We start from the raw sequence: 19327 nt of genomic DNA, 5'->3' as shown, positions 1-19327 counted from the left end.
GGGCATTTTGCTTAACATCGCACACAGGCTCAAGATGACTGGTACGAATGGCGGAGTGTGACGCACGGAGCTGCGCAGCGCCTCGACGTGTGTTTTTTGTATGAAAAAGACAAAACTAACGGGGCGACGAGAGACTAAAGCTGCTTTCACTGTGGTATGATTGGCAGATTACGAAGAGGAGCAGGCCATGGAGGTGGAGGCCCTCGAGGCCATCTACATGGACGACTTTACCAGTGCGTTACGGTCGCTGTTAAATACGTGGATATGCAATGTATTAATTGAAGCCAATTATTTTAATGTTGATCGTGTGGTAGAGCTGTCCGACGAACCGCTGAACTACCAGGTGCACGTGGTGCCCAACCAAGACGGCGAGAACAACTTCGGTGCGTTGCACTGTTTGCAATTTAGTGGATTGTTTCCTGATTAAAACGATATGATATTGTTGGATATAGTGGCGTTGTTGCTTAAGGCAGAAATCCCGAAGACGTACCCCGACGTAAAGCCGAAGGTTTGTTAGTGATGAAGAGGGTACAGGATACAAGTACAAGCACAAAATACTGACTAGTGCCATGATGGCTGCACGTGTTGTGCTTAACAGATTGAGGTTATCGTGAAGAAAGGTTTATCAGACAGGCAGGTGAAGGCGGTCAAGGATTTACTGGCTCAGCAGATGGAGGAAAACATGGGCATGGCCATGATGTACACGTTATCGGAGGTCGTGCGTGAGTATTTAGTGGAAAACAATCGCGAAGGAAATGTACGTTGCACACACCTGGCTCTGGCTGTAGTATGGTGAACTGAGGCTGGAATGAATCGTGGGCCTGGATTTCGCTTCTGGACAGGATGGATCGGAGCACCAGGAGATGCTGCGTCGCATGGAGTTGAAAAAGAAGAAAGAGGAGAAGGTGGAAGCGGACAAATTAGAGCAGGTGGGTTGCAGCACTGGCAGTGGGCATGACGCTACCGAGTCTGCAGTTGCTTATGTGTTGAATTTTGCGCCTATGATCAAAATACAGGCCAATGCAAATGCTGAGGAAAGCCGGCGTGAATTTCACGGTAAGGGTGACAATTAATTGCAACACTTGGAATGTCCTGCACAGTAGCTTTACTGCATGGTACTTTGCAGGCACGCCCGTGACCGTCGAGACATTCGCCGCCTGGAAAGCGAAGTTCGATGCTGAGATGGCGCCCAAGAAGAAGATCTCCATTAAGGACGAGACTACCGCGAAACTCACAGGTACACCAGAATCAGAACGAAGCGAGGGCTACGACGACCATGCCTAACTTGACGCTTGTTCTTTCGCAGGTCGTCAGCTGTGGAACAAGGGTCTGGTCACAGAGGATGGCGCAGAGGAAGCTGAGGCTGAAGCTGAGGGCGAGGATGCCGCAGAGTACGATGGTGAGGGCGAGGAGGGCAACGACGAGGAGAAGTAACAAAAGGCAACTTGAAGTAACCATATGCTTCAGTAGAGTTCATATGCTCCATGATAGGGTTGGATTATCGTCGTCGTGAGTCTAAAAATACTTTGGGCTTTGTACTGGCCACAATTGAATAAGATATCGACTGCCGAGAAGGCCATGGCGATCTCGCGGACTTCCATCTCCATTGCCACTAGCACTGGTCCAACAGATGCAGATGCAGTGGATCCACCTCCATTCTGCCAGTGCTGCCAGGTCGCCTGCCACCGGTTCCGCCAAGCCAAACCATGCAGCGTCAGTTATCTCCCCAACCGTTTCTTTGTTTGACACGGTATCACAACTATTTTTCTCTAATCGATTTTTATTTATAACGTGGTGGAAATCTGCAGTTCTGCCACGCACTCGTGTGTCAATTCTGCTCATGTGGTAATCAGCCCCACGTTCTGTGTAAGAGCTGCCAGCCTCAAGTGCGTGGTGCCCAGCCCACCTTCTCATTCCGGCAACTACTATGGCGCTTCAAGATGCTGCCGTTCGGCTGTCATGGTGAGAAGTGGCTCTTCCTGGTGCGCAAACGCCAGTCCTTCGTGGTACCCACAGACATCACGGGAGACGACTACCAGTGGCTTGTGCACAATCTATCTAAGCAGCGTCGATTACAAGGGACACGATTAGAGCAGAAACGGACTCTTGACAGGGTGAGCGACGTTGTGAAGAACTATGTACACCTAGAATAAGGATGCTTGTGCTAATTCTGTTACATTTGTAGGATGTTGATCGCACGTTCCACCAGCTACAGATACGGATGGTTAACTCCAGGCTGTCAAGTTTTCTCTCTAAGCACCAGTATTCATCTTCGGACATCAAGACTTGGAGATCCAGCACACATCAGTTGCTGAGTGTGTTCCTAATGCTTAAGCCGCAGATTGGATACTGCCAGGTTGGGAAACTTTCAGTACCTGTCCTGACTAACTAAAAGTGTTTTTCCCTGATTAATTTCCCGTTGATTCCAGGGTATGACGTCTGTGGCGGCGGTACTTGTGCAAGAGTCCAAGATGAACAGCGAGATCGCGTTTCGTTTGTTCCTGGCTCTCTCGGAAAAGTACAGACTGGACGACGTTTATCGTCCCGACATGAAGGATGTGAACCTTCGCTACTTTCAGCTTGACGAAGCACTGCGACTGCATCTTCCACGTCTGCATGCTCACATGTCAGATCGGGATATCCACCCTTCGACCTACGCATCGTGGTGAGTTTGCCTTGTATCTTTTGTGTGTTTGTTGCGACGCTATCATAACCGTCTTCTCTGGTTGCCGCTAGCTGGATCCTGACGCTGTTCACCGAGTGTCGGCTGTTTCCCCACCGTTATGTTATTGCGTTCCTGGATTTGTTTTTCGAGTTTGGTTGGAAAGTGTTTTTCCAAACGTGCTTGGCGATCTTCAGCATCATTGAGGTACTATAAGACGCGTACAGCTTTGTGTGAATACTTAAATTTTGTAGCTGAACAAGATAGTACTGTGTGCAGACTCCTCTTCTACGCAAGTCGATCGCTGAAGATATCTTCGCCTACCTCTCAAATGTCAACTGGTTCTATAACCACAAGGTATCCGATAAAGCGATGCGTCTTGATTGTAATCATGCCGGTCAACTAACGTGTTTCTGCACCAGTCCGACAGCGATGTCGACCGTTTTTTTGCTACTGCAAGAGCTTTCAATGTAAGCGTGATATGCTGCGTGTAAGACGCTGGAGTCCTTCTTAATTCTCGATACTTTTCTTCTTGTGATTGTCAGGTCTCAAGCACATTTCTGGACGTGTTGCAAGGCGAATACTCCACCGAAGCTAGTATGAGTATGAACGAATTCGATTGATTGGACAAGGAATCATTCATTGGACGAAGACACCTTATGCGCCGAATAACGGGGTCCGGTGGGCAAGATATGCTGGCCAGGTTGGGTGAACAAAACACCCATGCAGTATCCACCAAGTGCAGTCAAGTTAGGCGGGAGACATACCGCGACACGTAAGAATATTTGGGTGGGCAAGCGACTTGTGTGCGGAAGCAAGAGAAAAGTGAAGTGGTGAATGGTTTCGCGTTGAAAATGCTACGGCGTAATAATTATAATAACCCGACAATCTTCTGCCAGTCATCGTTCTCCTTTGGCCTTGCCTATGCTCATGTCCCATCTCCTTGCGGTGTTGTCTCGAATGTGACATGCTGGGTAAACGACACGCGCTTACGCTTGCGCAGCGAGGCCGTGAGTGCACGCGGCTTTGCACGTTTCGACGCGATGCCAGTTTGCGACCCCCACTTCAGGTGATTAAAAAGCGCTTCAGTAAGGAGGTGCTCGCAAATGACCCCATTGTTCACCAAAGGACGTACTTTGCCGTAGAGATCGCTAACACTCATCGTAGGAAAGCGTACGAAATCCATCATTTCTGCCAGTAACTCGCCCAAAGGTTTGTTAGCATTAGCCACACGAGACTCTCCCCACATGACAAGAGCTTCCATTAGTGCCATTTCTCGAATCTGAAGCTCGTCCTGTGGAATAAGTTCCAGCAATATTTTCTCAGGTAATTGGACGATCTGTGGGTCGCAAAACACTTCGTGTGCATACTTGAGTACAAAACCTTTGCACATTTCTCGCAGCGCTACCAATTCATACATCTCCGCGGCGATCAGCAGTCCCAGCACACTCTCCAGATCCAGCACCACGTCTCCAGTGTACATGAAAAGCAACATCTTCTCCACAATGTTAGGTTCAATATCGTGCAGTTCCACGTCTCGCCGTGACGATTCGCGCATATTTCCCATCAACATTGCACGAAACGGTGGCGAGCTGGCTGCCAGAATGAATCTGTGAGCATGGAACCGTCGAATGCCTCTTACAGTGCTCCCGTTACTTGCAGCATTGCCGTGGCCATTAGCCTCTCGACGGTTCTCATTGTGTCTGACACACAGCACAACGTCTGCGCCAATCATCGACTGCCCAAAGCTATCTTCTCCGTCTCCTTCACAAGCCACTGCCTTCTTCATTCTCTCGGACAGATTCCGGTGGTCCGAGCAGGCTGTCGACACGCGTTTCCTGGCCCTTTGACGTCTTCCAGGTCGACCTGATCCCAGACTCACCTCCGACGACGTCTCGGATCTCGAGTCTTCGTCCTCATTGGACTGCGGTGTCGTCGACTCGACGTCTGCAAATGGCGACATGCTGGCTGCTGGAGAGCCCGTTGTCGGGCCTGCCAATGCTTCAGTCATCGGCGGCGGCGAAGCAGGTGGAGAGCGTCTCTGCACTGGCGGAGGACTCGTATCTCGCTCTGTGGCTGGAAGTTCCTGCGTCATCTCCATCATCTGGTCCTCAATGGGGATCTGCGTTTCTTCTTCGTCGTCCGAGTCTTCTACCTCTTCATCTTCCTCTCGCTCCATATCCTCGGAGCTTCCCGCAGCTTGTCTTCCGGATGAACCTCGGTGGCGACCTCGCACAGCATCGGTCCCTAATCGATGGGACGTAGACGAACGAGGTACAGCCGCATCGCCTGCAGCAGTTGAGCTATTGGTGCCACGTCCTGCCATGTCTGATCTATTTTTGAACTTTTTAGCGGATGTTTTTCGACCAACAGCAGAAGGTATGTGAACAAAAGAGGTCCTGGGAGAACACATACCCTACATGCCACACTTTAGGCACACAGTTTAGTTTGACACAGAAGATGATCAAGGGGATCCTCATCGTGAACAACCACGGCAAGCCGCGCATCGTCAAGTTCTACGAGCACGTGGTTCGTCCACAGGCAGCTTTGCCATGGCTCTGATGTCTTGCCTCTGGTTGCTAATGCGCTGCATCGATTTTGTTAGCCCGATGCCGAGCAGCAGGCTGTGATCCGAGATATTTACACGCAAGTGTCCAAGCGTCCCGACACGCTCTGCAACTTTCTCGAGGGCACGTACGTGGTCCCACTGAAAACATTATACCATATACCTGTTTTATGTATTCTAACGCTGAGTGCGGACGTACAGGGTGCGGTATTGGGGAGACGGTGTGAAGCTAATCTATCGGCACTACGCAACGCTGTACTTCGTCTTCGCAGTTGATAAGCAGGAGAGCGACCTGGGCATCTTGGATCTGATTCAAGGTGCGTATGCTCATGCAGGATAGTGTTGTAGTGGTGGGCTAACGAGGTATCTGCTTACTGCAGTATTTGTGGAAACGCTGGACAAGATCTTCGAGAACGTGTGCGAGCTGGACCTGATTTTCCACAGCGACAAAGTCCACTACGCGCTGGATGAAATTGTCATGGGCGGCATGGTGCTGGAGACCAACATCAACGAGGTGCTGACGGCCGTGAACGAGATGAACCGAATGGACAGTGTCTCGTCCAGACGCTCGCTGCAGTCGACCATCAAGAAGTAATACAAGGAACGAGATCAGTGTACAAACTGACACTTCGCACCAACAATTACTCGAGCTTAAGCGTGTTGCTCGATTCTCAGCGTCCGTCCACACTCTGGCTGGTTACGGCGCTGCGTATCGACTATCCTCTATGTATGCTGTCTCACCGTCTCTGGCCTAAACAAGCTTACTCTTCTTGCTTTTCTTGTCGTCCGCCGTCAAAGACGCAAGTGCCTTGGCTTCCTCCTCGCGGTCGCGTTGCGCCTTGGCCTCAGCCTCTTTGGCGGCCTCCTTAGCCTTGACCAGCGCCTCCTCGTCCGGCAGCTTGCCGCCTAGATCCAGCACGAGTTTCTCCAGCACCTCCACCTTCTCGCTGAGCTGTTCCTTCTCCCCCAGTGCTGTCTCGTAGCGCTGCTTGTACGACACCATCTGCGATGACAGCGACAGTGTCAGGAACGCAATGCCGATGTTGAACACGTTTAGCTTTTGAGTACGCAAGTGCGAAATGAAGGATGTGGGATACTCTGAGCGGAAATAACAGCAACGCGAATTAGCTCAGCACTCAATGGAATGGTAGTTACACCGCAGAAAAGTACCCTTGCGCGGTGCTCCCGTCGAGAAGCGGCGGATCCCTCGAAGAGCAAACATCTAACTTGATGTCAAAGACTGTGTGGTTGTCAGTGCGCATGTTTTGTGTTTTGTACGTAATTGATGTTCGACACTCCATTTTGCTTAGCTGAAGTGGATTGCCGACGGTGAATGCACGAGTAAGGAACTCAACAAACTAAACACAGCGCGAAGCATCGGAGCATCATCTTCATGGTCTATATTAGTTGGCAGGCTGGGCGTCACGCTCGTCTTTCTCAGTTATATCAACATCGCGCGTTTACCGTCCAGCACACAGCGGACAAATATACTTGTCTTCGGTGTTGGCCATGGCCGCGATAATCGCTCTGAAACACACACACACACACAGATCAACAAAAACATCAGTATCGTACAACACTCCATCATATCCAACAGCACGACGTACGGGGTAAGACTGGGATCGCAGGCACCGTGCACCCAGAGCTCGCACGAGTCGCAGCACACAAACGTGTTTTGATCGTCGTCCTCGTATACTTCGTTGCACACAGGGCAATATTGGCCCTGCGCGCGCAGTTCACGTTCACGCGCCAGCTCCTTCTTCGTACGAGAACGCTTTTTTACAGATGGGGTCGGAGGGGCCGCAACCACGGCAGCAGCAGGCGCCACACTTGTAGCCGCCCGTTTTGACCGCGAGCTCCGAGATGAAGACGTCTTGCGCTTCTTTGAAGCAGATGCGGGCGATTCCACCACGACGGCTGGCTCGGTATATTGCACGCTCTTTCGCTTCCGAGATGAAGATCTCGCTGGGGTTGCTACCTCGTTTTCATCCTCGTGGTAGCCGCTATCTAATGCCTCCGGTTCAGTGTTAACCGCCGTCGCTTCCACAGGTGCCTGTTCGATGTCGAACGCTGAACGTTGAGACGTGGTGAACGAATCTAGGGCTCGATCTGCGTACACGTATCCATTCATCTGCGCTGGCGATGGGATCGGGGTCGGACAGTCGCTTTCTGAACCCTCGTGATATCCTCGTTGACGACGATGTTTCTTCTTCTTTTTCTTCTTGTCCTTGCGACTATGCTTACGGTCCCTCTTCCGCTCCTTAGACGAAGCCGTGGCAGCTTCAATCTCCTCTCTTGTAAACTTGAGAATCACCGCCGCTGGAGCTGCAGCCTCGTCCTGTACTTGTTCCGTCACTTGCTCGCCAGCAGCTTGCTCCGCCGCCAGCATCTCCTGCTTCTTGTGCTTCTTCAAGAGATGGATCTGGTGCTTCAACCGCTTCTTCTCCTGCAGCGCTGCCGAAGCGGCTTGGTCTTTCTTCCGTCGTTCCTGTTTCTTCTTCTCAACACGCTTCTTATCGAACAGATCCGCTCGCTCCAGCTTCAAATAGCACTGCAAACACAGATCCACCTCGATCTTCTCGTCCACCATTTTCACTTCAGTCTTCTGCGGTTCCATCTTGGCCATACTCTGCGCCACAAACGCATTCGCCAAGTTCGTTGCAACGTCATTCCCTGCAGTATTCTTCAGCACCACTTTTTTCACCTTCACAGTTCTCGTCTGTGTGCGCCACAGCGGGGTCGACTGCGTCTTGCACTCCCTACAAGTCTTTGCTAGCAGTGGCACAGGGTCCAGCACCGCCGCCATCGGCGCAGCTTTGCGCTTGCCTCCTCGGCCCCTAGAAGGTTTCGCCACGGGTTTCAACGCGAACTCTTGAGGCGGCCAGGGCCGATCCCGCACGAATTCCATCATCTCCTTGTCGTGGGTTTTACCTGGAGGAAAGAATTCCCTCCCACTACCGTCCAGCGTCCCGTCCATTTTCATCTTACGCAGTAGCATCTTCTCGTTCGCTGGTTGGGGCGTCCATGCGTCCGTAGGAGTCGGTTGGTACTCAAATTGGTCCGGCGTGCTGTACCCCCACTGTTCGTTGCGTTGAGCGAAGCAGCTTCGGCGTAGTAGCTCCAATTCTGTGTCGATGCGTAGTGTCATCTCGCTGATCTGGTCGAGCTGCTTCGAGTGGCTGTAGCGTGATATGAGCTGCGCGCGCACGTTTTGTTTCGTGTCGACGTGGCCGAACAGCGCGACGGCCGTTGGGGGGGGCGATGAGGCAGGCATACCGCTCACAGGCGCATCGTGGCACGGCAGCAGCGGCAGTCCGTCGCTGCCCACGCGAAACGGACGCCCTGGGGCGGCGCGGGTTGACGCATGGTCGGCTCGATTGCGAGTCACAAGTGAAGACCCGGAGGCTGTGGCGGGCATTGGAAGCAGAGGCGTTCGAGGCCGAACAGTCCACACACAGAGAGGGGCGAACCCTTTCTTCAAGAGAGTTTTGGACCTGTATAAAGAGTGGTGAAGGTACTGGTGGTTCCCAAAATTTGTGAGCCAATATTTTCCTGACATTTTCTTACAAATACTGTATGTACATGTACATGCCTCCACACGACGGTCGAAAACACGTCAATCACCGTATTTGATGCAAGAATTGATAGATTCGAGCTGATGGATTGCGTGCATGAAGTGCACCAAACACTCCATTTCCAAATTGGCTCTGTAGTAAAATATGCTGAGTTTTGGAGCTCAAAAGAAGTTTTTGGGAGAGTGGTCCGAAGAGGAACTGCTGGAGGATGAAGCTTTCGCACTCTTAGAATCAATTCTTGACGGCGAACATGACGAAGTGCATGTTATCGCTCGGTCTACCGGTGGCACGGCTGAGGAGGATAAGACCCAGGATGATATGGGGCATGAAAAGGCTTTTGCTCTGCTTGAATCGATCCTTCGCGAGGATGTTTGCAATAAAGACGGGGAGTTACTCACTGCTGACGAGCAAGAACGTGGTGAGCTGGAGGTGGAAGCATTTGCACTGCTCGAAATGACTCTTGAAGATGATGACACGCCAATTGAACAAGATCTCCTTATTCACACTCTGAAACACCAGTCACAGGGTGTTGACCCAATGGAGATGCAACGGCTGGAGGACGCTGCATTCGCACTCCTCGAAACAATTTTAGACGACGGCGATGAGCCGATCGACGAAGACATCCTTTTCTCGCCTCACGAAATACACCAGCATCAGACCCTCGAATTACGAGAGGAACCCTATGTGCCTCTCGATTCTATCGTACAAGGTGGCAATGGGCTGAAAAGGATTGACTTTACGTTTCGCAGTATCTACATGTAGATCGGCTAAAGGTGTAGCTCTAACGCAGTACCGTTGACATACAAGTACAGTGTTGTACCGGTATGTTCAAACTGTCCAAACTACTTCGAAGTAACATGTATGCAAGTTGTAGTCCCTCATTGTATCGCGTACAGTACTTCATGCTCGATACTCACCTTATTTCCACATCTAAAACGGAATGGTCGGTGCTCTGCGAAGCTGATTTGATGGCCGTCGCGGAATCGAGCGCCTAAGAGTTCCCCGCATCGACAGCGCGATCCAACTGGGTAAAGTACTGACGAAAGTGATGCCTCTGGCGACGCATTCGCAGTTCACCAGGCATTTGCTGATACACTTGTGCTGGTAGGAGCGGGTGAAGCGCACATTCTTCGATCACAACGGTTGATACAGCGACCAGGAAACCGCCTGCAAAGGCGACATCACCGTGAATTAGATCGCTTGAGCTACAAATCTAAAAGCATGAGCACTCTGCAACTTGCCTCGAATTTGCGTTGACATCTGTGGGCCATGTACACACTGAAACAGAAAATCCCACAGGTTCCGCACGCGATAATGCTGTCGTCTGAGGCCCAAGAAGCTCAGCACAACACGCACAATCTCTGAGGCAAATATGTGTATCCTCTCGAGAATCGGCTCCGGTTGGCAACGCATCGCGTCCAGGAGGAAATCGCATGCAGCATCGCACATTTCCTGTATCTACGTTTTACGACACCATAGACTACATGAGCGGTAGATACGACTTTAGTCAATTGCTAAGGAAGCAGCATCGTACCTGGTGGTCCACTTTCAGAAGCCTTGTTGCGAGATCCAGACAAACCCAAAACAGAGTCGGCTCTCCGTTTGAGCAGTCCTTCGTCAGTACTTGTGGGAAAGAGCTCAACACCTCTCGTGCCATCTTCATGAACTGCTCAACCTCTGGAATCATTTTATGTGCCTCATGATGCTGTAACAGGAAGCTCTCCATTGACAGCTCGTCATCGGTTCCTCTTGCATCGTGCAGTTTGCTACGAAATCCAGCAAGAAGGCGCTGAAATAGCAAATGAAAAGAAGGTTAGTACAGCACCAGAAACCTTCCTAAAACATTGTCCTTTCGGCACCTCAAACGTCTGCCCTGCTGAAACCTCGAAGTCAGTATTGTCTCGTTGCCGCGCGATTATTCTAGTGCAGCAGGTGAGGAATTCAGGGGCGATGCCTTCCTCATACCACCACAGACACACGTCCAGTACTTGAGCCTCGATCGGATGCACGCCTTCCTTCTGCAGATGAGGGATGACATTTAGGAAAAACTGAGCTCCTGCTCGCCGACAGCTTTCATCTCCTTTGTGCTGAAGTAGGGAGGCGCTCACGATAGACCAGAGCAGATCAACCAGTGCGAATCCGTGCTTCTGGTCTTGGACACCACCAAGGGCTCGACCCAACATATACACGCTACTGGAAACCTCCATCGGGTGCCCACTTTGTACACGAATTGTTATATTGGACAGAACAGTTGAACACAATCCGCCAAAATCTACGACAATAGCAACAACTTAATGGTCCATCAAACCTAAACTTCTGCAATCGTACCTTCGTCTGATACGCCGCTAGCAATCCGAAAAGTTACTTCCAGTAAATCTCCTTCACTCTCTGGGGTTGTTTGAGTTTGTAGCGTGCTGCAGAATGTGAGTAAAGCCCGCAATAGAGGCGCTCTCTCATCGACGGTCGTGTATTTACTGCACAGTGAAACAATGACATCATGAGCTCTACTGACGTGACGACCGGTGATCCATTCTCCCACTTACGTTATTGAAGAGCTATGATGCAGCAGCGATTGCACCGCCACTGGAAAGGACGACATATACTGAAGTCCTTGGCAAATGATCATCGAGGCACGCAGGTATACACTAGCGGGCAATGCTAGTGAGGTGCTCAGCGATCGTAGGTACCTATTCACGAACAAAAGTTCAGCGGTAAATTGAGCGCCAGAGTGTGTGGTTGTAAGTCTACGTACCGTGCGACGCCGTTGATCACGAGAGGATGTATAGGAAGACTGAGAGCGCAGTCTAATACCCCCAACAAAACATCGATTCCACCAGATTCCGGATCCTGGAACGCTTCTGGGTCATCTTCAGACTCCGAATCCGACGATACAGCATCAAACAGTTCAACCATATACGAAAGCAAGAAGAGTAGCGCATCAATCAACGCGATATCCTTGCTTTCCACCAGCATTTGACACATGCCCTTCACACATGAGGCGTAGTCCCCTGTAGGTTTCCCTCGACCTCCTGGCCATTTAGAAAATAAGCTCAGCATGGTGTCTGCAACTTCTCTAAACGTGTGCACAATTTTATGTTAGGCCAAAGCAATATATATCAGCTCGGATAGCATGACAAACTACCTGCGCAAGTCGGAGATCGCCTCAATTTCTGGGTCGTCGCTAACAAGTTGCTGCTTGTCAACGAGCCACTGTGGGTACTTGCACCGCTCAATAAGTGCATTGACCAAACGGGAAAGCACGCTAACAACATGCTCCTTCCCGGGGGCGTTCAAGAGTTGCCATGAAGCCTCGCTTTGCGACGAATTCTCTTCGAGGAAAAAGAACCAGATCTCCAACGTGGGCTGCACCACATCGATGTCGTCGTACGAGGAGCAAGCCAGAAGCAGCTCCAAAAATTGCATGGATGAGCTGGATTGCTGGTCGGTTTGAATACCAGATACTTGATTCCAGAGCAGTATGGGGGCGTGATTCATCGCTAAAGAGCACGCGATCCTTGAAATGCCTCGGCATGCCGTCGTCTGCTGCTCCCTTGTTATAATCTCACCGGTAGGAGATCGAACCTCCGACTGAAAAACTGCCATCGCTTCAACTAAACGACGAGCCGAGTGAAGCACAGCATTGATCATATTTTCAGACACCGGCGCAGACACAAAAGAGTCTGCGATAATTCCAGCAGCCATCTACGTATGAAAATGTCAGACATTTCAAAGTGTAGCAGCGAAGGCTAAGACGCACATACTTCACCTGCGCCTGTTCCTCGTTTCCATTGATGACAGCAGCAAATAGCACGTCAAGCAGCCCACTACGCGGTCACAACTGAGCTGTTAGATTCACATTTGGGCTGCACAGCAATGCATTTCGCAGCAACGAGCATACCGAGCGAAAAGATGAGCAGCAGTCAAACCAAACGCCTCGTGGGTAGGAACACAGCCCACAACCCAACCTTCGAGACAGCGAAGCGCAATGCTTCCCTCATCCGGCCTGCATACCGCAAGCCGTCAGAGCCAGACCCTGCCACAAACACTGCAACGACGTACATGTTTGTCAGAACCATCTGCGCCGCCGTCATAACGTCATCTCCTTCCGCCTGAAATATCGTCAGCATTTCATTCATCTCCTCGGCAGTCCACATCCTCTCGGACGCTAGAATCTGCAGCGGAATAGCTCCAAGAATCTCTGTCAGCTGTATGCAGCCACGTATATACGTCACCAACACTTCACAACAGCAACAAAAACACATCTCCATCATACCACCGCGGCTCCCTTATGCTGCCGCTGAGCAGCAACACCCGCGTCCACCAGCCGCTGCACGTCATTCTTCCACCCGGTCCACGTCTTGTACGACTTGACCACAATATCCGCCAGCGTGACGCAGGCGATGCGGCGGCTCACAGGCGAAAGGCCGCTGTCTGTCATGCACGCCACCTCCAACAACTTCAACAAGGTCTGGTATCGTCCGTTAGATAGTGTTATTGATCTCGAGCGAGTCGCGATGGATGCGTCACTACATAAGTAGCGCACCTGACGCACCACCTGCTGGTGCTGTGAACTAATATTCGTCCATTCCTGCTGCGTCTTCAGCCGTAGGATCTGTATTGCCACGAGCTCTGGGCCCGCTAAGGTTTGATGCGTCAGTGGGTCACGCACGGGTGTCTCCAGAAGCTGCAGCGCAGCCTGCCACGCCTCAGCGCTCCTCTGGAATTGCATGATCCACGCGTTGGCGACACGCTGCTCGTTGCTGCCCGACGCGCCCTCGAAGAGCTGTCGCGCACATGCGGCCAATTGCTCCGCCATACTCACTTGATTCGGGCTGCGTGCTGCGCGCTCATTGGCTGGATCTAATACTTTGTGTTTTCTACACGAATGGTGAAAGGTGTAGCCATTTCTAAAAGTGACCTAAGCAGAGAGTGCAAAATGCCAAACATCGAGCTACTGGGTGCGTGTGGCTACCTTTTTTGTATGGAGAAGACAACACGATGAGAGCGGCCGTTCTTTAGTAGTAAAGTGTGAATGTGCACTGGTTACTGTTTGTGCTGATTTCGTGGTTATTATGCTGCATATTTGCAGAGAAAGCGGCGGGAGAAGGGCTGCACGAGTTCGGCGCGCTCAACACGCTATTGTTTGTGCGTATTTTGAAGATGCGAGGAACTTTTTCCTCGTCAGTGGAGGCTCATTGTGTTGATGTGTGCTTCAGGTGGTTATCTTGGGCATGTGCATTGTGTGCGCGTACTTGATCAAGGAATACCGCTTCTACTATCTGCCCGAATCAGGAGCCGCAATGCTGGTGGGGATGATCGTCGGCGTATGGTGCGACAAGTGTTAGCCGCAGCTTAACTGCTTATGAATTAACTTGTGTGTCGGAGCTGTGTAGTGCACGTCTCTTCTACCCAAGTCGCAAGGAAATGGAGCTCCTCCGTTTCAATGTACGCGGTCAAAATTCAGTTGTCGTGGTAGAATTGACGTTCTTTTACGTGTTGGGGTGTGGTGCACTAGAAAATCCTGTTCTACTTTCTGTTGCTACCGCCAATCATCTTTGAAGCGGGATATTCGGTGCACCGGGTAGGACTTGTAGATTTATTTGTACTGTTTTTTTTGGTGATTCTGATTGGTATCCAGAAACGATTCTTTGACAACTTCAAGTATGTGTACTCTCGCGACTTTGTATTCTTCTTTCGTGGAAAGCTTTTTAATATTTATACGGGTTTGATAAGCACTATTCTACTGTACGCTGTGCTGGGGACGGTTGTGTCGACGTTTGTTATCGGCTACCTGACTTATTACGCTGGCAAGTTGGGCTGGATCGACATTGACTCTTCTTCTCCTTTGGAGTCTCTGCTCTTTGGAGCGTTGATCTCTTCTGTCGATCCTGTGGCGACACTATCAATTCTGGGAAATCCGGAGCTGAACCTGGATCCTCTGCTCTACAGTCTCGTATTTGGTGAAAGCGTGCTGAACGATGCCGTGGCCATTGTGCTGTTCAATACCTTCTTAAAGGTTTTATTTACGCATGCCGAAGTGCTCTGAATCTTGTGGTACTGACGATTTTTATGATGATGTCGGTGATAGTTTGAAGAGTCCCAGACCGAATTTACGACTAGCGCCGTGGCCTCTTTGATGGTGGAGTTTACGCTGATTTCCCTGGGCTCGGTAGCGTGCGGTGTCTTCACTGGGTATGTTAAAACTCGTGCTGTTTGTTTGCATTTTATGCTAAAACTCGATTGATTCATTTCCATTACTGAGCAGCTTGGCCTGCTCTTTCATGTGCAAAAATTCAAACATCAAGGGCTACCCTGCGTACGAGATTACGCTGCTGTTTCTCTACGCCTATGGCTCGTATGCACTGGCAGAGGTCATGAAGCTGTCAGGCATCATGTCACTATTCTTTTGTGGCCTTATCATGGCACACTACAACTCGTACAATTTATCCAAGCCATCGCAAGTGACAGCTGAGCACATTTTCAAGAGCTTCGCGCTGGTATCGGAGTTCTTTGTGTTCCTGTACATGGGCATGGGTGTATGCGCTGGACAGTTTGGGCGCTGGGACTTCACCTTCGTTTTCCTCGCCATCATCTTTTGCTGGGTGTCACGTCTATTCAACACGTTTCCGCTCAGTTGGATCGCCAATCAAGGGTACGCTGACAGTTCATATGATGTATTGGTCTCGTGATAAAGCTGACACGTGTATCACTAGGCGTAGCACTAAGATCCCAGCGAAGATGCAAGTCGTGCTATGGTTTGCAGGACTTCGCGGGGCAATTTCCTTTGCGCTATCTCAGTACGTGAGGCAAAAAATCCTTTGGGGAGCGAAGCCTATGTGTTAACCGCTTGCTTTTGCCCTTGCAGGAACATGCCAGGCCCAAACCAGGATTTGTATGTCACTACGACACTCTCTGGTACGATCTTGTGTAGTCAATTTGGTGGCTATTTGCTTCTTTGACATACTTGACTTTAGTTTGTATTTTCACTACAATCATCTGCGGCGGAATGACGGAGCCATTACTGACATACACGCGTCTAAAGGTTTGTTTTATGAGCCTTTATTATTCGTTAGCCCGGTTGTTTCTCAGATGAATCATTCTTTCGCTAATTCTCTTAACAGCGTGATCAACCTGACCCTCTGGAGGCGACTGACGAAGAGGGAGAGGAAGAGCTAGGCCTGCTCGACGAAATTGTATTTTTCTGAAGCGATTCATCTCGAAACTGTGGCGTACTAAGTGTAAACATTTTGTACTATCAGATATCGGACCACGACGATGATGACGACGTTCGCAATCACCCAGTGTTTGCTCGTCGAGAAGAGAAAAGTGCCTTGCACTCATTTTGGAGTAATGTACGTTGATCTGTGGACTTTGTACTTAGGTGATGTTATATCCGTGTGGGAAAACTAATGTTTTGTTTTGGGACTACCCGGCAGATTGACGAACACTACATGAAACCTGTTTTTGGAGGCTCTATTCATCGTCGGGTACGTATGTGTGTCCTATAGCTAAGTCCGGGCACTTCTGCTTATCGTATTGCACCAGGTATCCCAGCCTTGCCCGTCCCCGTCAAGCCCTCCGTCTAAAACCAGTTGTCTTGGTAAAGGACTTCAATAGGCAAATATCCGAAAGTCAAGATACAGGTTCACCTTCCTGAGTTTGTGTTGCGTGTGGTCTAATGCTGCTGGATCGGCTAGACGAATTTCCGCTTCTACTGAGCCTGTGCTGATGTTTGACCCCAGCTCGCTACTCTTGGCTCTTTGACTACGTAGTCGCTTCTTATCATTGCGGTGATGGCGACGTGCTGACGCTGACGCTGAAGCTTGTGAAGACGTCGGTGCTTGTGTTGAAGTCGAAGATCTACGTTCGTCAACACCACTGTACGAGAGCCCTTTGACCGACTCCTCCCATCATCTGAAGTGGCATCGCTGGCGGTGGATGCCCGATAGTGAGATGAGATGTGTTTGTTTCAGTGCCAGACAAGCGCGATGAATCTGCCACTCGCCTGACACGTTGGCACACTCGTTATTTCCTAGACCTGATTCAACTTTCCGTGTCTTGTGCCGAGTTGCTAATTGAGGTGCCGGTCGGAGTGGTGCCTCGAAAAAGGTGACAGCAGGTAGAAATTTGCGTCTCAAAAGGAGTCCACCAAATTGTGACGCTCTTCTAGGAAATCGTGAACAAAGGCTTTGTCCAGGCGCGTGTGTGCTTGACAAGATCAATTCCTCCCAATTGAGGTCCCATCGACTAACGCTCTGTCGTGCAACAGTGAAGCAATGGTCGATACCGTAGTATCGTAGTTTCGCAAGTCAGCAACTCGATGCACACATACTGGTGCAGGTCATCAAACTCGGAGAATCGCCGCAAGAGGCTCCATTTCTTCATCAGGCGACCACCTACCACCCCTTTGCCGTGGATTTGCACGACCAAGTGATAATGTAATCCGAGATGACAACCGTGATGTACGATCCACTAAAGCTTAACGAACGCTCACTAACTGTGCATGCGGCCGGGACCTTGCGACGCGAGCCTGGAACTCGAACTCGGTTCCTGGCTGTGAGACAACGAATCGTGAAGCTCGAGGGCCGTCTCGAAAAAAAAAAGCTTGATTGAGCGCCCACTATTCTTTGGTCGCATCATTAGAGGACGACGCGTAGAGTATTCATCCTTGACCGTGCTGGTTTCGCGAACATTAGAAGCAACCGGGTGTGTCGTCGACGTTGACACGGTTCCCCTGGCACAGGTGTCGATAGGGATAAACGCTTTAACACCGGCGGATGCAATTAAACGAGCCGATGTGTCGACTTTGACGAACAGTGCTTGCCACTCCTGGTTTTTCTTCTTCTTCGTGTGGGAAGAACCCGTCAGATTAACCTCCTGGTTGAGATTGAAAATACGATGTCACAGTGTTGACATGGCTACTCGGAGGAAAATTCTACTGTTCTTCAAAATTTACTGACAAAATAGCAGTAGCTGCTTTCAGTTGTTTGATTATCTATCTCTTGATACGTATGCGAACGATGAAACATCCAAGCCAAGTTTTTCAACTCCACTAAGAGAGGTGACCGCAGGTTCAACCGCTTCTAGTCCTATCGCTCCAAGCTCAATCAACCCGTATTCGGGTCGACTGTTTGCTTGGACGAGGGTTGACTTTCTAGTTCCCATTACTGCAGCCTATGATGCATCGAGAAGAGCGTGGGGGAATTGTTCATACTCAAAGATACAACAGCAGTAGCAACGTACTCTAACAGGGAAACGAGACCTGCGCTTCCCTTTGGCAGACTCCAACGCTCGTGTGAAAGAGTCCCCAAGGCGTTTCTGGAGCAGCGGAACGACGAATGTATGGGGTTGCACGAGGTCCACGACAGTACGACTCTTGTGGTTCTATCAGCGAGCAGGACTCTGCTAGGTTTGATAAAGTCACATAGTGCGAGTAGCCAACATGACGCACCTTCATGACCCAGAGTGCGGGGGTAGACCCAGGTTCCAAACGTTCTTGCTCCAGAGCCATCCGTAAGAGCACCGTACCGTGACCTTGACGCCCTGCCCAGTGAAATGCCGTATCTCCCTGCATAACTCGCAAACACATTTGGTTACGTTCTTTGCCTTATGCGCCATTGCGCGATTTGCTTACATAGCTGTCGCGGTGTCTTGGGCTAGCTCCATAACGTAGCAAGGTAACGCAAACACCTGCGTGCCTGCACGAGCCGCTTCAATTAGAGCTGTAGTCTTACTAGCCACCTGTCATGAATGTCATTAAGCCACAACTGATACCGAAAACCCTGAAAGCGGGGAGATGTACATACACTGTCGACAACATCTACATCGCATCCAGTGGTCAAAATGAATTCAACTATAGCTCCGTATCCATGCCTGTACACCATACGCCAACACCAACTCAAGTTAGGTTGGCTTGCTCTTCATGTAATACGCTCAGCTCATCTTTTGAAAATGTACACACCACGATGCACAGTGCAGCAGGGTTCGCCCACCCTGATCTGCGTCTGGATGTCGCCGACGCAATACCATCGTTGCACCTTCAACTAGAAAGTAATTCCGCACCATATCCAGATTGTCGCTGCTCACTGCATCCCAGATACTTCCGTGATATTCAATAACGCGTTTGCGTGCTTCAGATCGCTCTCGCCGCTTGACGGTATCTTCACCAGAGTCCGCAACAGCCTGTTGATGCGCATTAGCTAGGGCGCGAGTGCCAGCATCCTTGACCAGCGAGAAACTCTCAGGACCATCTCGCTACGAACACCAAGAAGGGTCCATTACCCATGGGTTCAATGACGTACCATGTCCAAGTTGCGGTGTAACCCTGTAGAACAAGGCAAAACCTGCTCTTGTTGTCTCTGATGCATACGTTCCTCTTTCTTGGCGCGCAATCGCGACTGGAACACAGGCATCACATCATTATCTTCTCCGCCCATGGGTGAAGTGCACTGCGACCTCTCATGACACAATTATAAGTTTATAAAATTATTAGAGAAATAGTTTCTGAAGATTTTGAAACAGCAA

At 50.4% G+C, this 19327-nt stretch overlaps 10 protein-coding genes across 10 annotated transcripts; 4 read left to right on the top strand and 6 right to left on the bottom strand.

Annotated features, from left to right (window-relative positions):
- Nucleotides 1-35: 35 nt before the first annotated feature.
- Nucleotides 36-1454, top strand: PITG_01652 (uncharacterized protein; the record flags this gene model as incomplete). Its single annotated transcript, XM_002908233.1, has 9 exons — nt 36-98; nt 168-233; nt 315-383; nt 453-508; nt 599-757; nt 843-929; nt 1017-1056; nt 1127-1237; nt 1307-1454. 8 exons carry the CDS (start codon nt 188-190, stop codon nt 1432-1434), a joined length of 696 nt encoding a protein of 231 aa, XP_002908279.1.
- Nucleotides 1455-1581: 127 nt separating this feature from the next.
- PITG_01651 (uncharacterized protein) lies at nt 1582-2669 on the top strand (the record flags this gene model as incomplete). The annotated part of the gene is made up of 4 exons (XM_002908232.1): nt 1582-1713; nt 1809-2114; nt 2186-2356; nt 2430-2669. 3 exons carry the CDS (start codon nt 1941-1943, stop codon nt 2667-2669), a joined length of 585 nt encoding a protein of 194 aa, XP_002908278.1.
- A 921-nt stretch (nt 2670-3590) lies between these two features.
- Nucleotides 3591-4841, bottom strand: PITG_01650 (uncharacterized protein; the record flags this gene model as incomplete). Its single annotated transcript, XM_002908231.1, has 1 exon — nt 3591-4841. The coding sequence occupies one exon, from the start codon at nt 4839-4841 to the stop codon at nt 3591-3593; it is 1251 nt and encodes a 416-aa protein (XP_002908277.1).
- A 275-nt stretch (nt 4842-5116) lies between these two features.
- Nucleotides 5117-5883, top strand: PITG_01649 (AP-2 complex subunit sigma; the record flags this gene model as incomplete). Its single annotated transcript, XM_002908230.1, has 4 exons — nt 5117-5191; nt 5268-5356; nt 5430-5545; nt 5609-5883. The coding sequence occupies 4 exons, from the start codon at nt 5123-5125 to the stop codon at nt 5821-5823; spliced, it is 489 nt and encodes a 162-aa protein (XP_002908276.1).
- On the bottom strand, nt 5785-6458 carry PITG_01648 (uncharacterized protein; the record flags this gene model as incomplete). The annotated part of the gene is made up of 2 exons (XM_002908229.1): nt 5785-6326; nt 6399-6458. 2 exons carry the CDS (start codon nt 6448-6450, stop codon nt 5980-5982), a joined length of 399 nt encoding a protein of 132 aa, XP_002908275.1.
- Nucleotides 6459-6688: 230 nt separating this feature from the next.
- On the bottom strand, nt 6689-8646 carry PITG_01647 (uncharacterized protein; the record flags this gene model as incomplete). The annotated part of the gene is made up of 2 exons (XM_002908228.1): nt 6689-6753; nt 6807-8646. The coding sequence occupies 2 exons, from the start codon at nt 8644-8646 to the stop codon at nt 6689-6691; spliced, it is 1905 nt and encodes a 634-aa protein (XP_002908274.1).
- An 875-nt stretch (nt 8647-9521) lies between these two features.
- PITG_01646 (uncharacterized protein) lies at nt 9522-11860 on the bottom strand (the record flags this gene model as incomplete). Its single annotated transcript, XM_002908227.1, has 7 exons — nt 9522-9970; nt 10033-10261; nt 10338-10592; nt 10663-11075; nt 11132-11277; nt 11347-11490; nt 11556-11860. The coding sequence occupies 7 exons, from the start codon at nt 11858-11860 to the stop codon at nt 9795-9797; spliced, it is 1668 nt and encodes a 555-aa protein (XP_002908273.1).
- An 81-nt stretch (nt 11861-11941) lies between these two features.
- PITG_01645 (uncharacterized protein) lies at nt 11942-13619 on the bottom strand (the record flags this gene model as incomplete). Its single annotated transcript, XM_002908226.1, has 6 exons — nt 11942-12505; nt 12570-12627; nt 12702-12796; nt 12850-13008; nt 13077-13271; nt 13347-13619. 6 exons carry the CDS (start codon nt 13617-13619, stop codon nt 11942-11944), a joined length of 1344 nt encoding a protein of 447 aa, XP_002908272.1.
- Nucleotides 13620-14034: 415 nt separating this feature from the next.
- Nucleotides 14035-17245, top strand: PITG_01644 (sodium/hydrogen exchanger, putative; the record flags this gene model as incomplete). The annotated part of the gene is made up of 13 exons (XM_002908225.1): nt 14035-14132; nt 14197-14248; nt 14442-14464; nt 14537-14819; nt 14892-14995; nt 15069-15455; nt 15517-15600; nt 15669-15718; nt 15778-15845; nt 15925-15996; nt 16240-16290; nt 16635-16667; nt 17096-17245. 13 exons carry the CDS (start codon nt 14035-14037, stop codon nt 17243-17245), a joined length of 1455 nt encoding a protein of 484 aa, XP_002908271.1.
- A 1291-nt stretch (nt 17246-18536) lies between these two features.
- On the bottom strand, nt 18537-19239 carry PITG_01643 (uncharacterized protein; the record flags this gene model as incomplete). Its single annotated transcript, XM_002908224.1, has 4 exons — nt 18537-18544; nt 18606-18676; nt 18765-19002; nt 19137-19239. The coding sequence occupies 4 exons, from the start codon at nt 19237-19239 to the stop codon at nt 18537-18539; spliced, it is 420 nt and encodes a 139-aa protein (XP_002908270.1).
- Between the last annotated feature and the right edge of the window lie 88 nt (nt 19240-19327).

The sequence above is a fragment of the Phytophthora infestans genome, genomic scaffold, assembly GCF_000142945.1.
Source record: "Phytophthora infestans T30-4 supercont1.2 genomic scaffold, whole genome shotgun sequence".
Taxonomy (NCBI): Eukaryota; Oomycota; class Peronosporomycetes; order Peronosporales; family Peronosporaceae; genus Phytophthora; species Phytophthora infestans.
The sequence above is the reverse complement of the archived record's forward strand: the minus strand, read 5'-3'. Positions and strand labels throughout refer to the sequence as shown.